This window comes from Cylas formicarius, unplaced genomic scaffold, assembly GCF_029955315.1.
Source record: "Cylas formicarius isolate icCylForm1 unplaced genomic scaffold, icCylForm1.1 PGA_scaffold_12__32_contigs__length_19106922, whole genome shotgun sequence".
Taxonomy (NCBI): Eukaryota; Metazoa; Arthropoda; class Insecta; order Coleoptera; family Brentidae; genus Cylas; species Cylas formicarius.
Window position 1 is genome coordinate 9,209,508 of NW_026844225.1, and position 14,079 is coordinate 9,223,586.

At 33.5% G+C, this 14,079-nt stretch overlaps 1 protein-coding gene across 3 annotated transcripts in view; it reads left to right on the plus strand.

Annotated features, from left to right (window-relative positions):
• LOC132708592 (plexin-B) overlaps positions 1–14,079 on the plus strand; it is a 188,126-nt gene that overhangs the window by 151,320 nt on the left and 22,727 nt on the right. For all 3 annotated transcript variants that reach the window (XM_060680996.1, XM_060680997.1, XM_060680998.1), the window contains 3 exons: positions 2,922–3,187; positions 4,773–5,691; positions 10,192–10,552. In XM_060680996.1, the coding sequence (XP_060536979.1) occupies positions 3,001–3,187; positions 4,773–5,691; positions 10,192–10,552 (1,467 nt within the window). In that variant the 5' untranslated portion in view covers positions 2,922–3,000. The remainder of the gene's footprint in view (positions 1–2,921; positions 3,188–4,772; positions 5,692–10,191; positions 10,553–14,079) is intronic.

The following is a 14,079-nucleotide window of genomic DNA, read 5'->3' on the forward strand; positions in this document are numbered from 1 at the left end:
TGTTTTAGATGTATTTTTCGTAAAACTGGTAAGGATTGTATCCCAGTGGCGTTTGCGTTTCTGTTTTTACATCGAATACGAAATTTTGAATTTAGAACATAGCTCGCGGAATTTTCTCTTGCGCATTTTATTACTAACAGTAGTTCGGTGGTCATTACCAAGTGTAAAAAATAACCATTAACTATTAAATATTACCATTAACACATTACTGAAGTTGTTCTTGGGTTGAAGTTGTTCAGTTATAGCATTTTTTTTTAATTCACAATCACAATGTGGATTTTTATCATTAATCTAAAATACAGTCGGTCAAAAAAGTCTCCGTACAAATAGCATTTTTTCAGTCTTCTTTTAGTTGCTTCTTTCACTTACATTTAATGAGAAATATATTTAAAGTAAATATCGGCAATCTCATTAAGAGTAATAAAAATAAAACAAAAATCATTTGAAACACCTATTTAAACAGTAAAAAATAAAGCAGTTTTAGAAGCAAGAAACTATGCGAAATAAGTCTCCGTACACTATTATTTCTTATGATAAAGTTTCTTAAAGTCTAATATTTTGTACAATTGCAATTTGCTTTAATAATGGCAATAAGTCCTTTTGTAACTTATGGTGATACGTTTTCTCACTCTTCTCTTATCCTATTGTTGCAAATATTAAATAATTTAAATGTTTTATATACAAATATTTTTATGGTTTAGTTATATTTCAATCGAATTGAATATGAATTAAATAAGTACGAATATGAAATAATTGACATATATATGTTTATTATTAGTTGCTAAGAGTGTATTTAATTTTTGCTTTATTTTCAACAGTATTCTTATTAGAAAGTTGATTTTATTTTTAATTTAGACTAGGTTATTACATTGTGGTATAATTTACTTAATTACTTATATGTTTTCCATTATTGACAACATTTATTTCTTTTTTAATGCGAATCATTTCTTTATCACCAGTTTTTGATAATTTTCTGTTAAAATTTTAGTTTCTTTAAAATTAAATTCATGGTAATGCAGGTGTAATGCAATGCAGTTGGCTTGTTATTCCAATATATTTTTATGGATAATTTAAAAAAGATATTGGATATACAACATTTAATTACTTTTTAACTGGAATTTAACTTTTTAATGGAGTAAAAATTGATTATATTAATTTGTAAAATCTGTAGCAACTTGTGATAATAAACATAAATAGTCTAAATATTAATGTTACTTATATCATATTTGTACTTTCTTATTTTATTGAATATATCACTACGGTATGTAAATGTGTTTATATAAAATGTTTAATTTATTTAATATTTGTTTGTATTTTAGCTCGCGTTTTTTTTCTCGTGCGTATTGGATTACTAACAACATTTGACATCTTTTAAACTGGAATTTGTAAGATTTGTGGAAAACTGTGATATCATATTTAGAAAGAATATGTTTCTGATTAATTGTATTATTTTTTTATATTTTATTTATAACAAACTCTTAGCAGCTAGTAATAAGCATAAACTTCAAAGTCAAGAAGATATAATAATAAACAGAGTGTTAAACACTCAAAGGTGGTACACATAACATCACACTCAATTGTAAAAAAAAACATTTTTGAAAGTGTTTTTACTTTTTTATGAATGTTAAATTTTTTAATTGATGGGTAGATACATTTACACTCATCGATTGTAAACATATCTTTCTTAAGTGTAATAGAAATAATATGAAGTGTAAGTAAACAACTTTTCAATGGTAATTTGCACCTAGTTAGTGTAAATATCATATCATTGCAGTGTGTTTTGATTTCCATTTGGTTATGAATTTACTACAGCGATTATAATAAAATTAAATAATATAATTAAAATAATACTAGTATTTGTTTAACCCTGGTATGCACCGTTTGACTTAATCTGGATTAAGCCACACAAAACAATGATCTAAATATCGAATTTTACATAAAACCGGCTTAAACTTACGTTGCATACAGTCATTCACTCCCCTATATAAATAATCGAACCTTTATAATGCCTTGTTATTGTTAAATATGCATTTTTGAAATTATAAACTTTCGCCTATGTTTCTGATGATGACGATGTTTTAAACAAAGTTCCTTCAATTATAACTTTTTCATATCGCTTGAAAACGGTTAATAATAATAATAAATAAATGAAAATGTTGAGTATAACTGACTTAATTATTTATTCATTAACCAAATGATGCTCAAACCCATTATGCTTCTGATGTATGTAGTAGGACACGCTGAATTTTTAATGAACAGGGTGACTCTAAATTTAACCCCCAATAAAAAATTAACCGGGAGTTCTTAACCGGAAGTTAAATTTAAAGTTGTTGTCTTTGATGAGTTTGTTTACACACTAAAATGATATTTTAATCTTCGGTGTATTTAAATACACCTATTCATCGAAGTTAATATTTTAGAAATATAATAATAATCTTTTAAATTTTTACTATATTCATTGCATATTATATTTATATATAATGTAAATAGTTGATTAATTATTTTCATAAAAGAAGTTCTTTGATAAACCGTCGTTCTCAGCTCCATTCTGGTGAAATAAGTCTATAATGTTTAAAAATAATATTTATCAATACCTATATGTACGTCGATGGAAGGGTATCAATTCATCATAGCTGGGATTATTTTGAACCTATATCATTCTTATGATAAGTTTGCGATATAACAGCTCAACGGAAGGATTCCTACAATAATCATTATATTTAGGACGCTATCGGATTTTATTTTTTCTGAAATGTTTTTTTAGTTACAAGAGTATGCATTTAATTATTTATTATTTGAAAATGATTTGGTATGGTAAAATTTTTATTAAAAAACGAAAAATAAAACACTATTCTTAGACATAAAGATGACAGATACTAAAATGTTGCTTGCAGTTGTAATAAATAGTGTTTTCTTTACAGTAATGTGGATTGGAGCTGAGGTTTGGAGTGGCCTCGCCCTGGGCATGCCCGCTCTGAGGCCGCCAACGTCTTTGAGGTTATGGTAAGGCCGTACCGCGTCGCAGCGACAGCCTGGCTGTGGCTGCTGGCTGCTTTCGCGGGTGCGGTGGGCTTTCGTGGGGCCTGGGACGGCGCCCTTTTGGCCCAGTACCCAGGCCCAGGCAATCCTCCGCTACGTCTCTCGCACATGGCCATCGACCAAAAGACCAGAAGGATTTTTGTGGCAGGTAGGTCGCCCATAAACTAACCAACATTCCGACAGAGAGCGTTGAACGTTCAAAAACGGCTATAGCACTGCTAAGCACAATATTGATTATCTCATGCTGCTAAGGTTCTTGGTTGGTGGACAATTAATTTATTATCGTTATTGGCTATTAGATTAAAAAGAAAAAACTTAGCAGAAATTTTGAATACGTGCAGTTTGTGTTCGAGCGGTCGATGTTATTTTATTGTTGCAGAGGATCGATATGCTGCACCATTCCATGTATGTTCCCAAAATAAAAATTCAGCTATGCTAAGGGTTTCTGGGAACGTATCTATTCGGCTATATATTCCGCCAATTATCGCTAATGTAGCATTTGCAGTTTGCATCCAAGTTTCGCTTCAGCGACTGCGAAATGCATCTCGAACTTTGACCAATGCTTTGCTTTTGCCATGAAACAACAAACAATCGTCTGTGAAGATAATGGTTACGTATTATGTTATGTTTCATGGATTTTTCATACTGTTTGGGGTTTTGTGTTCCCTCTCACGGATTTTCTATCATTCTCTCATTCTCAAACTAAAATATTACTTTTTACCTCGCTGCAGAAAAACAAAAAACAAACCGCGCAAAAATGACAAAAAGGAAAATAAGCGAGTGGGTGACACACTCATACCAAAATCAATAGAGCGGTTTTCTGAATGAAATTGGACGTGGATACAATTAAAAATATATATATTTGTCAATTCTCGATAGTTTTAAGAGTTTTAAGTTTAAGAGCATGTATCATATTCTTAGCGAAGCATTTTACAAATTGTCAATCAATGCAATAAACTTATGAATAAACTTACGCGGCTTGGCAAAGTTTTGTTGGTTTGACCGTTCCTAAAGGCATTTATTTACTTGGCCATAACTTCCTTAAACGTTTCTTCATTGCAATCCTCAATGCAAGCTCTGCTGAAAGTATATTTTCCCTTGATCGATCTGGTTAATTTCTTTGAATTTCTTTCTACCCAATTTTTTTCGAATTTTGACTCAATCATTCATCAGCTGTTTGTGAACCTTCAGTGAAAACTCTGCTGGGAGTTAACATTAAAACTTCTGATTTATTTAAATAATTACTTTACTTTCACTTATTTTTTATTCATATTATGTTTATTCAATCATTGAACAGTGTGCTAACAGGGTTCTATGCGGATGCAGTGTCCTTTTTCTTTGTACTTTTGTCGATGATAATGGTTCCGTTGCTGGTCCCAGCGATTGCTTTCTGATTTAATTAGGTAGTTGCTCCACCTTTTTTATTTTATTTAACCCTTCATCAGTCTGCGAACGTACTTTGTACTTTTGTTGATGATAATGGTCCCGTTGCTGGTCCCATCGATTGCCGGCTTTCTGATGTATGTTGATGATAATGGTCCCGCTGCATGCTTTCTGATTTATTCAGATAGTTGCTTTGCTCTCCACCTCTTTTATTTTGTTTAATCGACAACAGTCTGCTAACCTGGTTCTAGTGTTTTTTTTTATTTGTATTTTTGTTGATGATAATGGTCCCGCTGTTGGTCCCACTGATTTAACTAGTCGCGCGTTTAACGTAATCGTTTCCTTTGCAGGTGTAAACGTGTTGCTGCAACTGGATCAAAACTTGAACCTGGAGCACTTCGTGGTGACCGGACCGAAAAACGACAGTCCGTTATGTCACGCGAAAGGCTGCGACGGTCCCGACATATCGGTTTCTTTGATGGACAACTTCAACAAGGTGCTACTAGTAGAACCGGAGTCGAGGACATTGATCACTTGCGGCTCGTTGTCGCAAGGCGCGTGTTACAAATACAGACTTTCCAATATCAGCGCGGAAGCGAAATTCATTCCGATCAGCATCGCGGCTAACGACGCGAACGCTTCGACGTACGCGTTCATCGGTCCCAGCATTTACAATAGCAATTGGGGACGTTCGAATATTTTATACGTAGGCACTACGTTCACGAACAACGGCGAATATCGTCACGACGTTCCTGCAATCGCCAGCAGGGACTTGGACTCTTTGGAACTCGCGGAATACTCGTTTAGTAAACAATCGTTGCTTAGTATCGATGTGAAGTACAGAGACCATTTCATCGTTCAATACGTATACGGTTTTAACGCGAGCGACTACGCGTATTTCGTAGTCGTGCAAAAACAATCCCATCTTCCCGGCCAGGAAGAATTGGGATACGTTTCGCGTTTGGCTCGAACGTGTATCGACGACGCTAATTACGATAGTTACACGGAAGTGACGTTACAATGTTCCGACGCCGATCAAAAGTATAACTTAGTTCAGGACGCGAAGATCGCGATGGCCGGCGAAGAATTGGCGAACGCGTTGGGCATCAACGTCGATTCGCCCGTATTAATAGCGGTCTTCAGGCCGGCCAGAGGTATAACCAACGAGCCGCAAAATCATTCCGCTTTATGCATCTATTCTCTTAGGGATATTGAGAACAAATTTATTGAAAACATACACATGTGTTTCAATGGCAGCGTTAAGTACAGGTAAGGACGCAGCCGGATGTTTTATATGCGAACCGCCCCGTCCGATTTTCCTACAGTGTGTCCCATTTTGCCTTTATTTTATAATCTATATCAGTGGTGGGGAAACTTTTTTTAAGACGGACAGTTTGTAGCGGGCCAAAGAATAATGCTTAATCGTTAAAAAATGTATGTGTTTTATAAACATATACATATATTATTACATACACTTATTATTTTAATAGTAAAAAAGCAAAAGGTAAGAAAATTATAAGCACAAAATATGATTCGCACATATAAGATGAGCCGAACATTGTCATTATCTTCATTGCATGAGTAATTAGATTTGGGAAATTATCTGAACTTAATTTTTTATAAAATTCTACTAATGGTACTGTATGAAAAGATTGTGTCAGGAGAGTATTACAGTTCAGTTGTATTAACTCGAGATGAAATTTTGCATCAACTTCTTCGTAATTAACATTGAATGGGGTCGCAAAAATACTAAACTCTGGTTCCATTTTTCTAAAGTCTGAAGACAGTTTCGTCAAATTGATGTCGTATTTTTTAATCTTATTGTTTCATATAGTGAATTTTAAAGATTGTATTCCTGGAAAGTGAGAAAAATCAGATTTAGAGATCCGATTAGCAAGTAATAATAACGGTAATTTCAAACTCTTCAGGTATTACCAAATATCGTGAAGAAACTGATTTTTCCCTTGCAATGTGATATTGAGTTTGTTCATGTGTACGAGGAGATCTGTGGAAAAAGCGAAATCAGAAAGCCACGTTTCGTTTTCTAAGACGTCAAATTGATTATACATGTCTTTGTCAAGAAGAAAATTCACAATTCCAACACTTAACCATCGAACTTTTGAATAATACAGGATATCGGAATGCACAGCATATACAGACTCCAAAAACTGTTGAAACTGACGATGTAATAATCCTCTGGAACGAATTATATTTACTAGTTTTACAACAATATTAAGTATATGGTCTAAAGCCGATTTACAGAGAGCATCCTGATGTATAAGGCAAAATAACAACATCATTTTCCGGATACTTTGAATTAAATTTTCCTGAATATGAAAGAAACAAAGGAGAGTAACAATTTTTTATTATTTTTCAATATAATCCCCCTTATTTTAACTTAACTTATTATATCTCCTTATTAACAACTCAATCCCTTTAAAAATATATTCTTTTGGTTTGTCTGCAAATTGAGCTAAAACAGCCTCTTTTAACTCAACTTCGTCGTTAAACCGCAGTCCACGTAAGTCCTTTTTCAAATATCCAAACAAATAATAGTCGCTGGGGGCCATATCTGGACTATAGGGAGGATGATCTATCTGTTGGAACCCACACTTTAAAATGGCAGCTTGTGCAACACCAGCAGTATGGACAGGTGCATTATCGTGCAAAAGACGCACGCCTCTGGTCAGTTTTCCTCGACGTTTTACACGTTTGCAGTCTCGCAATTTATGTAATAATGTTGCGTAATATTTACCATTGACAGTGGTATTAGTTTCTTTAAAATCTATCAAAAGAATTCCTTCAAAATCCCAAGAGATCGTGGCCATCACCTTATTTGTTGACTGGCAGACTCTGAATTTCCTTAGAGGTGCTTCACCCTTACGACGCCACCCCATTGATTCTTTTTTCGATAGAGGGTCATAATAAAGAACCATAGTTTCATCTCCCGTCACAATAGTTTCTATCACAGGCTTCGGTTCCAACCCACAGAGTTCCAAAAAAGACCGCGCACACTCGACACGGCGTTGTTTTAGAACAGCCGAAAGATTTTTAGGAACCCATCTTGCATTAACCTTATGCATACCGAAATGATCATGCAAGATTGGACGAACACTTGTATTAGAAAGCTTAGTAATTTCTGAGATTTTCTTGACCTTTAAACGTCGATCACTCAATACCACCTCTTCCACAATGGCAACAATATCTTCCGTTATGACCTCCGCTGGTCGACCAGTTCTTGAATCATCTTCAAGGGACTCCTGCCCCAAAGAAGAACTTTGGCCGTACACACCATCCAGCCTTTCTTTAATAATTTTAGGTGTTAACCCTTCTTTCGTCGTTTCGTGCGTTATTTGCGACATTTTTTCGGACACGTCTTGTGTAAAATTCTGTCAATAAAAAACTATTTGACGCAAGACTTCAATTTTTTTTGGCAGCCTACTAAGATATATATTTAAAAGAAGAGAAAGTTCAAAGAGCACATTTTATTATAGGAGAGTTAGGAAAGCAATTCGATCTAAATCGCTCTATAGAAAAAGTCAGTTACTTTCGCACCTGATATGGATGAGCGTTAAAACTGGAAAGGAAGAATCCACAGGGTTATTTATAACTTTGTAAAGAAAAGCAACATCAAAACAGTTTCTTCGAGTTTCAAGCGACTTAAACTTGTAAAATAAAGTTTTCTTCATACCAGTAAAAGTGTCGATTTCTGTTGTGTCTAAAGTTGTTGGAAAGTTTTTTTTGTATGCTTTCTGTTTTGATGATATATTTACTATAAATAGGATTCCAACTGTGGATGGAGAATGCTCAAAAAAAAGTTAGTTGAGATGAAGAATCTTACAAAATTTAATTATCCTAATAATATAAATATAATATACAATATATATGTTTAGGAAATTTCTTGCCTTTTGATTATGTCGTAATCCATTCCAAATTTTAATAGCTATACATGGCAGAGATTTTATAATGGAACGCTTAATACCTCGCATGTGGACATTATGAGATGTAATATTGTCGGTTTTAGATAGTTTTAGTTTAGCTTGAACTCTCTGTGGCTGGCGTGGATATAATTTCGTCGTTCTTTTAACGTCTTTCATACAGTTGATGTATCAGTATTTAATTCCGCAATTTTCCTGGTTCTCGTCCCAGGTTGCCCTTTAATAATGTTTAGCACACCTTTGGAGTTGATTACTTCAGTTTTTTTGAAAAGGTTTTATAGTTTTCTTAAAAACCTTATTATAAAATGTTTACTTTTACTCCCCAAAACCATTATATTCTTAAAGCACCTAATAAATATTGTACAGCTACCATGAAACTGATGCTCTTGGAACGAATGTCAACTGTTTTCCCAACTTCTGCTGTATCTAAAACTACAACAGGAATGGGACACACTGTACATTTAGACCTTATATGTATCTACATATTTGTGTCAGGAGTGGAAATTCCAAACGTTCTAAGTGCTGATTTGGTTTTTTTCAATACAACTGGACTGTTAACCAAAAAGCTTTAACGGTAAATGGCGATACAGTTCAAACAAAAATGTTTTGAAACCTACTTGGTATTTCAAAAAACATACTGCTAATTTTAGAGTAAATAGAATCAAACTCTTGACTGGAACCTTCGGCACTGTACTAACACACAATAACGCGTTTTACCACAAACCGAAACTCAATTTTACATACTCGACGCGCGTTTCGCCAACCAAGTTGATTAAAACTGGTTTTAATCTTCTCCTGAAGATGTCAACTTGGTTTCGCCAACTTGGTTTTTTTATACGATCAAAAATAATACTTGCCACAAAAATGGTACGCTTGTTTAAATTCAAAATAATTACTGGTTTCGAAGTTATTTGAGGTTTTTCCAATTAATTTTGTCCAAAGTAATACAATATTTTAAATACGAATACTGAAGGAATAACAATAATTGAAGTTAACTAGAAAGAACTGAGTTTTGATTGAATTTTTACAGAAAATCCGACATAGTAAGATAACCGTTGAAGATGGTTTTAGGGAAAGGGGGAAGGCATAGCCAATCGATGTAGGATTAAATTTGGAACCATACTATGCAACAAAATACCCGGTGTATTTGAAAAAACTAAGTTTTACAGCATTAAAAAGGATATAGTTGGTAGAACACCCTGTAAGCGATAAATGAATTGTCAGTATCTTCGAAAGAACGATCCTTGCGTTTTAGTTTACGATACAGGCGATTATATAAAATTTTTAAACTCATCAAATAGTCTTGGAAACCAGTGGTTTTAAATATAGGAAAACCTTAAGGAAACCCAAAAACGAAATAATATACCGAGTTTTTCATTTAAAATTAGGACATTAGGTGCTATGAGATATTCATGATATATTCTGCATAATGGCAACTTTTGCGAACCGATGCGAGCAAACCCTGTATTGACAGTAGCAAAACGTATTTCAAAGCAGCAAATGGAGCTTGGAAAAACAAAGAATGTTTTAAAATGTAATTCTATAATATTTGCTACGCAGAACAAACAGATTTTTTAAATGTTTTTTCCAGTACTGAACTAAAACAGAATAAGTGCGCAGTTGAATTTGCTTGGTGCAATAGCATATAGAACATTATACGTACAAATACCCTTAAGAGATTCTTAAATGGAACGTTATTTGGTACATTAGAACTTATTGATGAAAAAAACTCAATATTTATAAAACTAGTACTATGCGGTGTTTGGAATTTCCGTTCCTCGGGAAATAAATGTGCCTTATTATTTTTTCAACAAATTTTCGATGTTAATAGAAATATGGGTTACATATCCGGCCCTGTATTGGATGGCAAGTGTCCGTCTAGCGGTTCGGCAGGAAACATTCCGAATTTTTGTGGTGACGTGGGTTTAAAAATCAGTGGCGCGACGCCAGTGGTGGCGAACGCTGCTCTTACTTTCCCAAACATCTCCTTATCGGCCGTAACTACAGCATCTACGGGAAGGCACGTCTTAGCCTTCCTCGGAACAACAGACGGTAGAATAAAAAAAATCTTACTCAACGGACCGGAACCTCCTGAATATGAAGAGGTGGAAGTTGATCCGGGTAACGCCGTACTTCCCGATACAACCCTGTCACCTCTAGGAGATTATCTTTACGTTCTTTCCACTTCAAAGGTAAATTTGTACAACAAAAGGTTATTTTTGGTTGATAATGTTTTTTTTGGAAGCCTAATAATATATAAATGATTGAAGAGGCGAGCATTTTTTTTGCCGTTCAGTCGACACGCATTGATAGAATTATTCAGTATCCTATTCGTTACCTACATCTATAAATATATATCGTTTTAATTCAACCCTGTCCTTTAAGCTTGTTTTTTTCATTCAATCTTGTAATAATTTAGGGGCCCGTCATTCCGAACAATTTTTAGCTCTTCACTGAATAAAAACAAAAAGATACTTTTTTTCTCGATCTCATTGAAATGAACTTCAATTATAGATAAAGATAAAGATATATTTTTGTATATAGGGGGTGTTGCAGAAATCACCCCCAGATAAAAGTTATATACAGTAGAGCTTCGGTAATCCGGGGTAATAAAAACCGAGGCAATCCGGATTAGTGAAACATCCGGATTATTGGAATCTTTTTAAAAGCTATAAAAATTCACCAAATACACATTGTTGTAGCATTTATTAACACAAAAAATGTAAACATTTACTAACACCTAAAAAATATAAGATTAAGAACACTCACACGCAGTTCTTACACCTACCGACATAGAACAACTAAGATAATGCAAATAAATGGTTTGCATTATTGTAAAAGATAACATGTTGATGTGGATATCGGAAAATGTTAATAAGACCAATAATTAGGACTTATGAAACTAAGATTATCTGTAAGTTTTGTTTGTTTTATACTGCATTGTCTTCCTTGTATTGCGCGTTTTCTCATGGTTCGTAAGATGGACAAAACATTGAGCTTCCTCATGTTTAATTTTTAGATCAATTCTAACAGCTTCCTCGTCACCCTCTTTACTGCCACTCTCACTGTACAGCGGTAAGTACTCGTTGATCTCTGTTTCTTGCGAAGGATTACTTTCAGTAGCAACAGTGTAGTATATTTCTAATTTCGGCCAGTTCTCTTGGCTCATTACTGGCGGTTTCAGATCTTTGAATAGGTAAAGACAATGGGATCCACTCTTCAGGCTCCCAACCAGAGTTTGACTCATCAAGGTCTGGATGAAAAAATATTTTGTTCCATCAACTTTGAATTGCATCAGGACTTACTTTATCCCATGAACTAGCCAGCAGAAATAAGGCATCTCTTAAATTCATGTTTTTTAGAGTGCTGGAAATGTCAATTTCTTCAAAAGACAAAACAGGAATTAATAAGGTTTTGCGGTAAAACATTTTAATGAGCCGGATTGCATTTTGATCCATCGGTTGGATTACGGGCGTAGTATTAGGAAGAAGGAACATAGCTACGATATTTCCATCATCACTGATCAGTTGATCTTCTGTTGAGTGACTTCGAGCATTATCAATCAGTAAAAGTGCTTTGCCGTTCATATTATTCTTTTTATGAAACGTTTTTACTTGTTGAACAAAAGATTCGTGAAACCATTTGACAAATAAAGCTAAAGTCATCCACGCTTTATTGCTAGCATGATATTCATGATACAATTCTTAAATGACCTCGGATTTTTTGATTTGCCAATAACCATCATCTTTAGCTAATGCGTTCCATCTCCATTGGCACAAGGAAGCTCAAAAAATATTTATTTTCTGTTTTTCAGTCATTTCAAAACTCTCAAAACAAAATTTACATTACATACTTAAAACTTCGTGCTAGCTCTACAACATACACACCTCTTTATTAGCCCAGATTTCTGTTGTATATCCGAAATAGTCTACATACCAACTCCATATTTTATAGCCAATACCTTGCCACTAACACCATTTTTTTTAATTTTTCTAAAATATCATATTTTTCCGCTAGTGTTAAAGTTTTGTGTGCTCTCTCTCTTTTTAATAATTAGGGGATTCACCTAGACAACACGATAAAGTTACATGAAATTATCAAAGAACACGTGATCCGGACTATGGAATACATAAGAAATCCGGATTAAAGAATACATAATGTAAATAAGTAATAGTAAGCTCTACTGTATTTTTTTATTGAACACCCTGTATATTACACGCTTAATAAACTCCCCTAAAATTCTGCACATTGCTTGTGTGATATATCCTATACCCAAATCCAATAGTTTTTGAGATATATCCGCTTTTAACATAAAAGCAACATGCAAAAATAGTAATGTTCTAGAATTTAATACAAATAACAAGACCTTTGTTTATAACTGACAATGACAATTACAAATTTAGCAAAAGTATGCTCCTTTTGTCATATATAAAATGCCTAAAACTCAACCCTTTTCTCTCAATACTGGGCACTAATTTTGTGATAGGAATAATTTTAATTCCTAATTTTATGAATTTTACCGTACGATGTATTTTTTCATTAATGAACTCTTCTTTCAGGCTTTCCGATATTTTTCTTATGGAATTATTGGGATGTTTTTCAATTTGATTATTTGCTTAAAGTATTTTATAATAAAAAGAACGTAACTTTTGTAAAATCCTTAACTGGTAACTGTCACTGTCCGTTATAAACAAACATTTCGTTTTTTGGTGACGACGTACCTCAATCCCAGCTTAGATATAAATTATAAATTTTTAATATTATTTTATTTTTGAATGTTACTTTTATGTTAAAAACTATTGCATTTAGGTGTATGACATATTATACAAGAAATGTGCAGAATTTTTAGGGGATTTTAATAAGCGTATGGGGTGTTCGATTAAAAATATATATCTTTTATCTGTGGGTGATTTTTGCAATTCTCACGTATTGATTCACGGATGGAAAAATGTGATGACACTATATTCCGGGATATCATCCGTTCGCTCGTTGAACTCCGACTGGAATCCTGCAGACGTTTTGCCAAAATCTCACTTGGCATCTTCAATGTGTTTTCGGAGCGCGAGCATTGAAGATGCCAAGTGAGATTTTGGCGAAACGTCTGCAGGATTCCAGTCGGATGCAGGATTTGCAGGATTCCAGTCGGATGCAGGATTCCAGTCGGAGTTCAACGAGCGAACGGATGATATCCCGGAGTATAGTGTCATCATATATATATATATATATATATATATATATATATATATATATATATATATATATATATATATATATATATATATATATATATATATATATATATATATATATATATATATATATATATATATATATATATATATATATATATATATATATATATATATAAATGTATCTAGCAAATAGCTTTTGTGTGGACTTTTTTTTTCAAACGTTAAATAAAATTATAAATGATCGCGCTACAAACGCGAATAAAAATAGTTCAACTGGTTTAGAAATTATTAAAGAGATATATTTGTCTTTAACTTTCAGTCCCTGTGTATTAAGAACGTAGAAAATGATTTATTTTTAAGAGATATGCGTTCTTATAAAGGTTTGTTTAAAAAAATACCTTACTTATTGACCGCCAATTAGAAGAAAACGCCCTGTAAATGCGTTGTCCTTGATTTTTTATTGTGAAGTGGTGATTGGAACAGGGTAATTGATTTACATCGACTGGTTATCAAAAAAAAAAAAAATG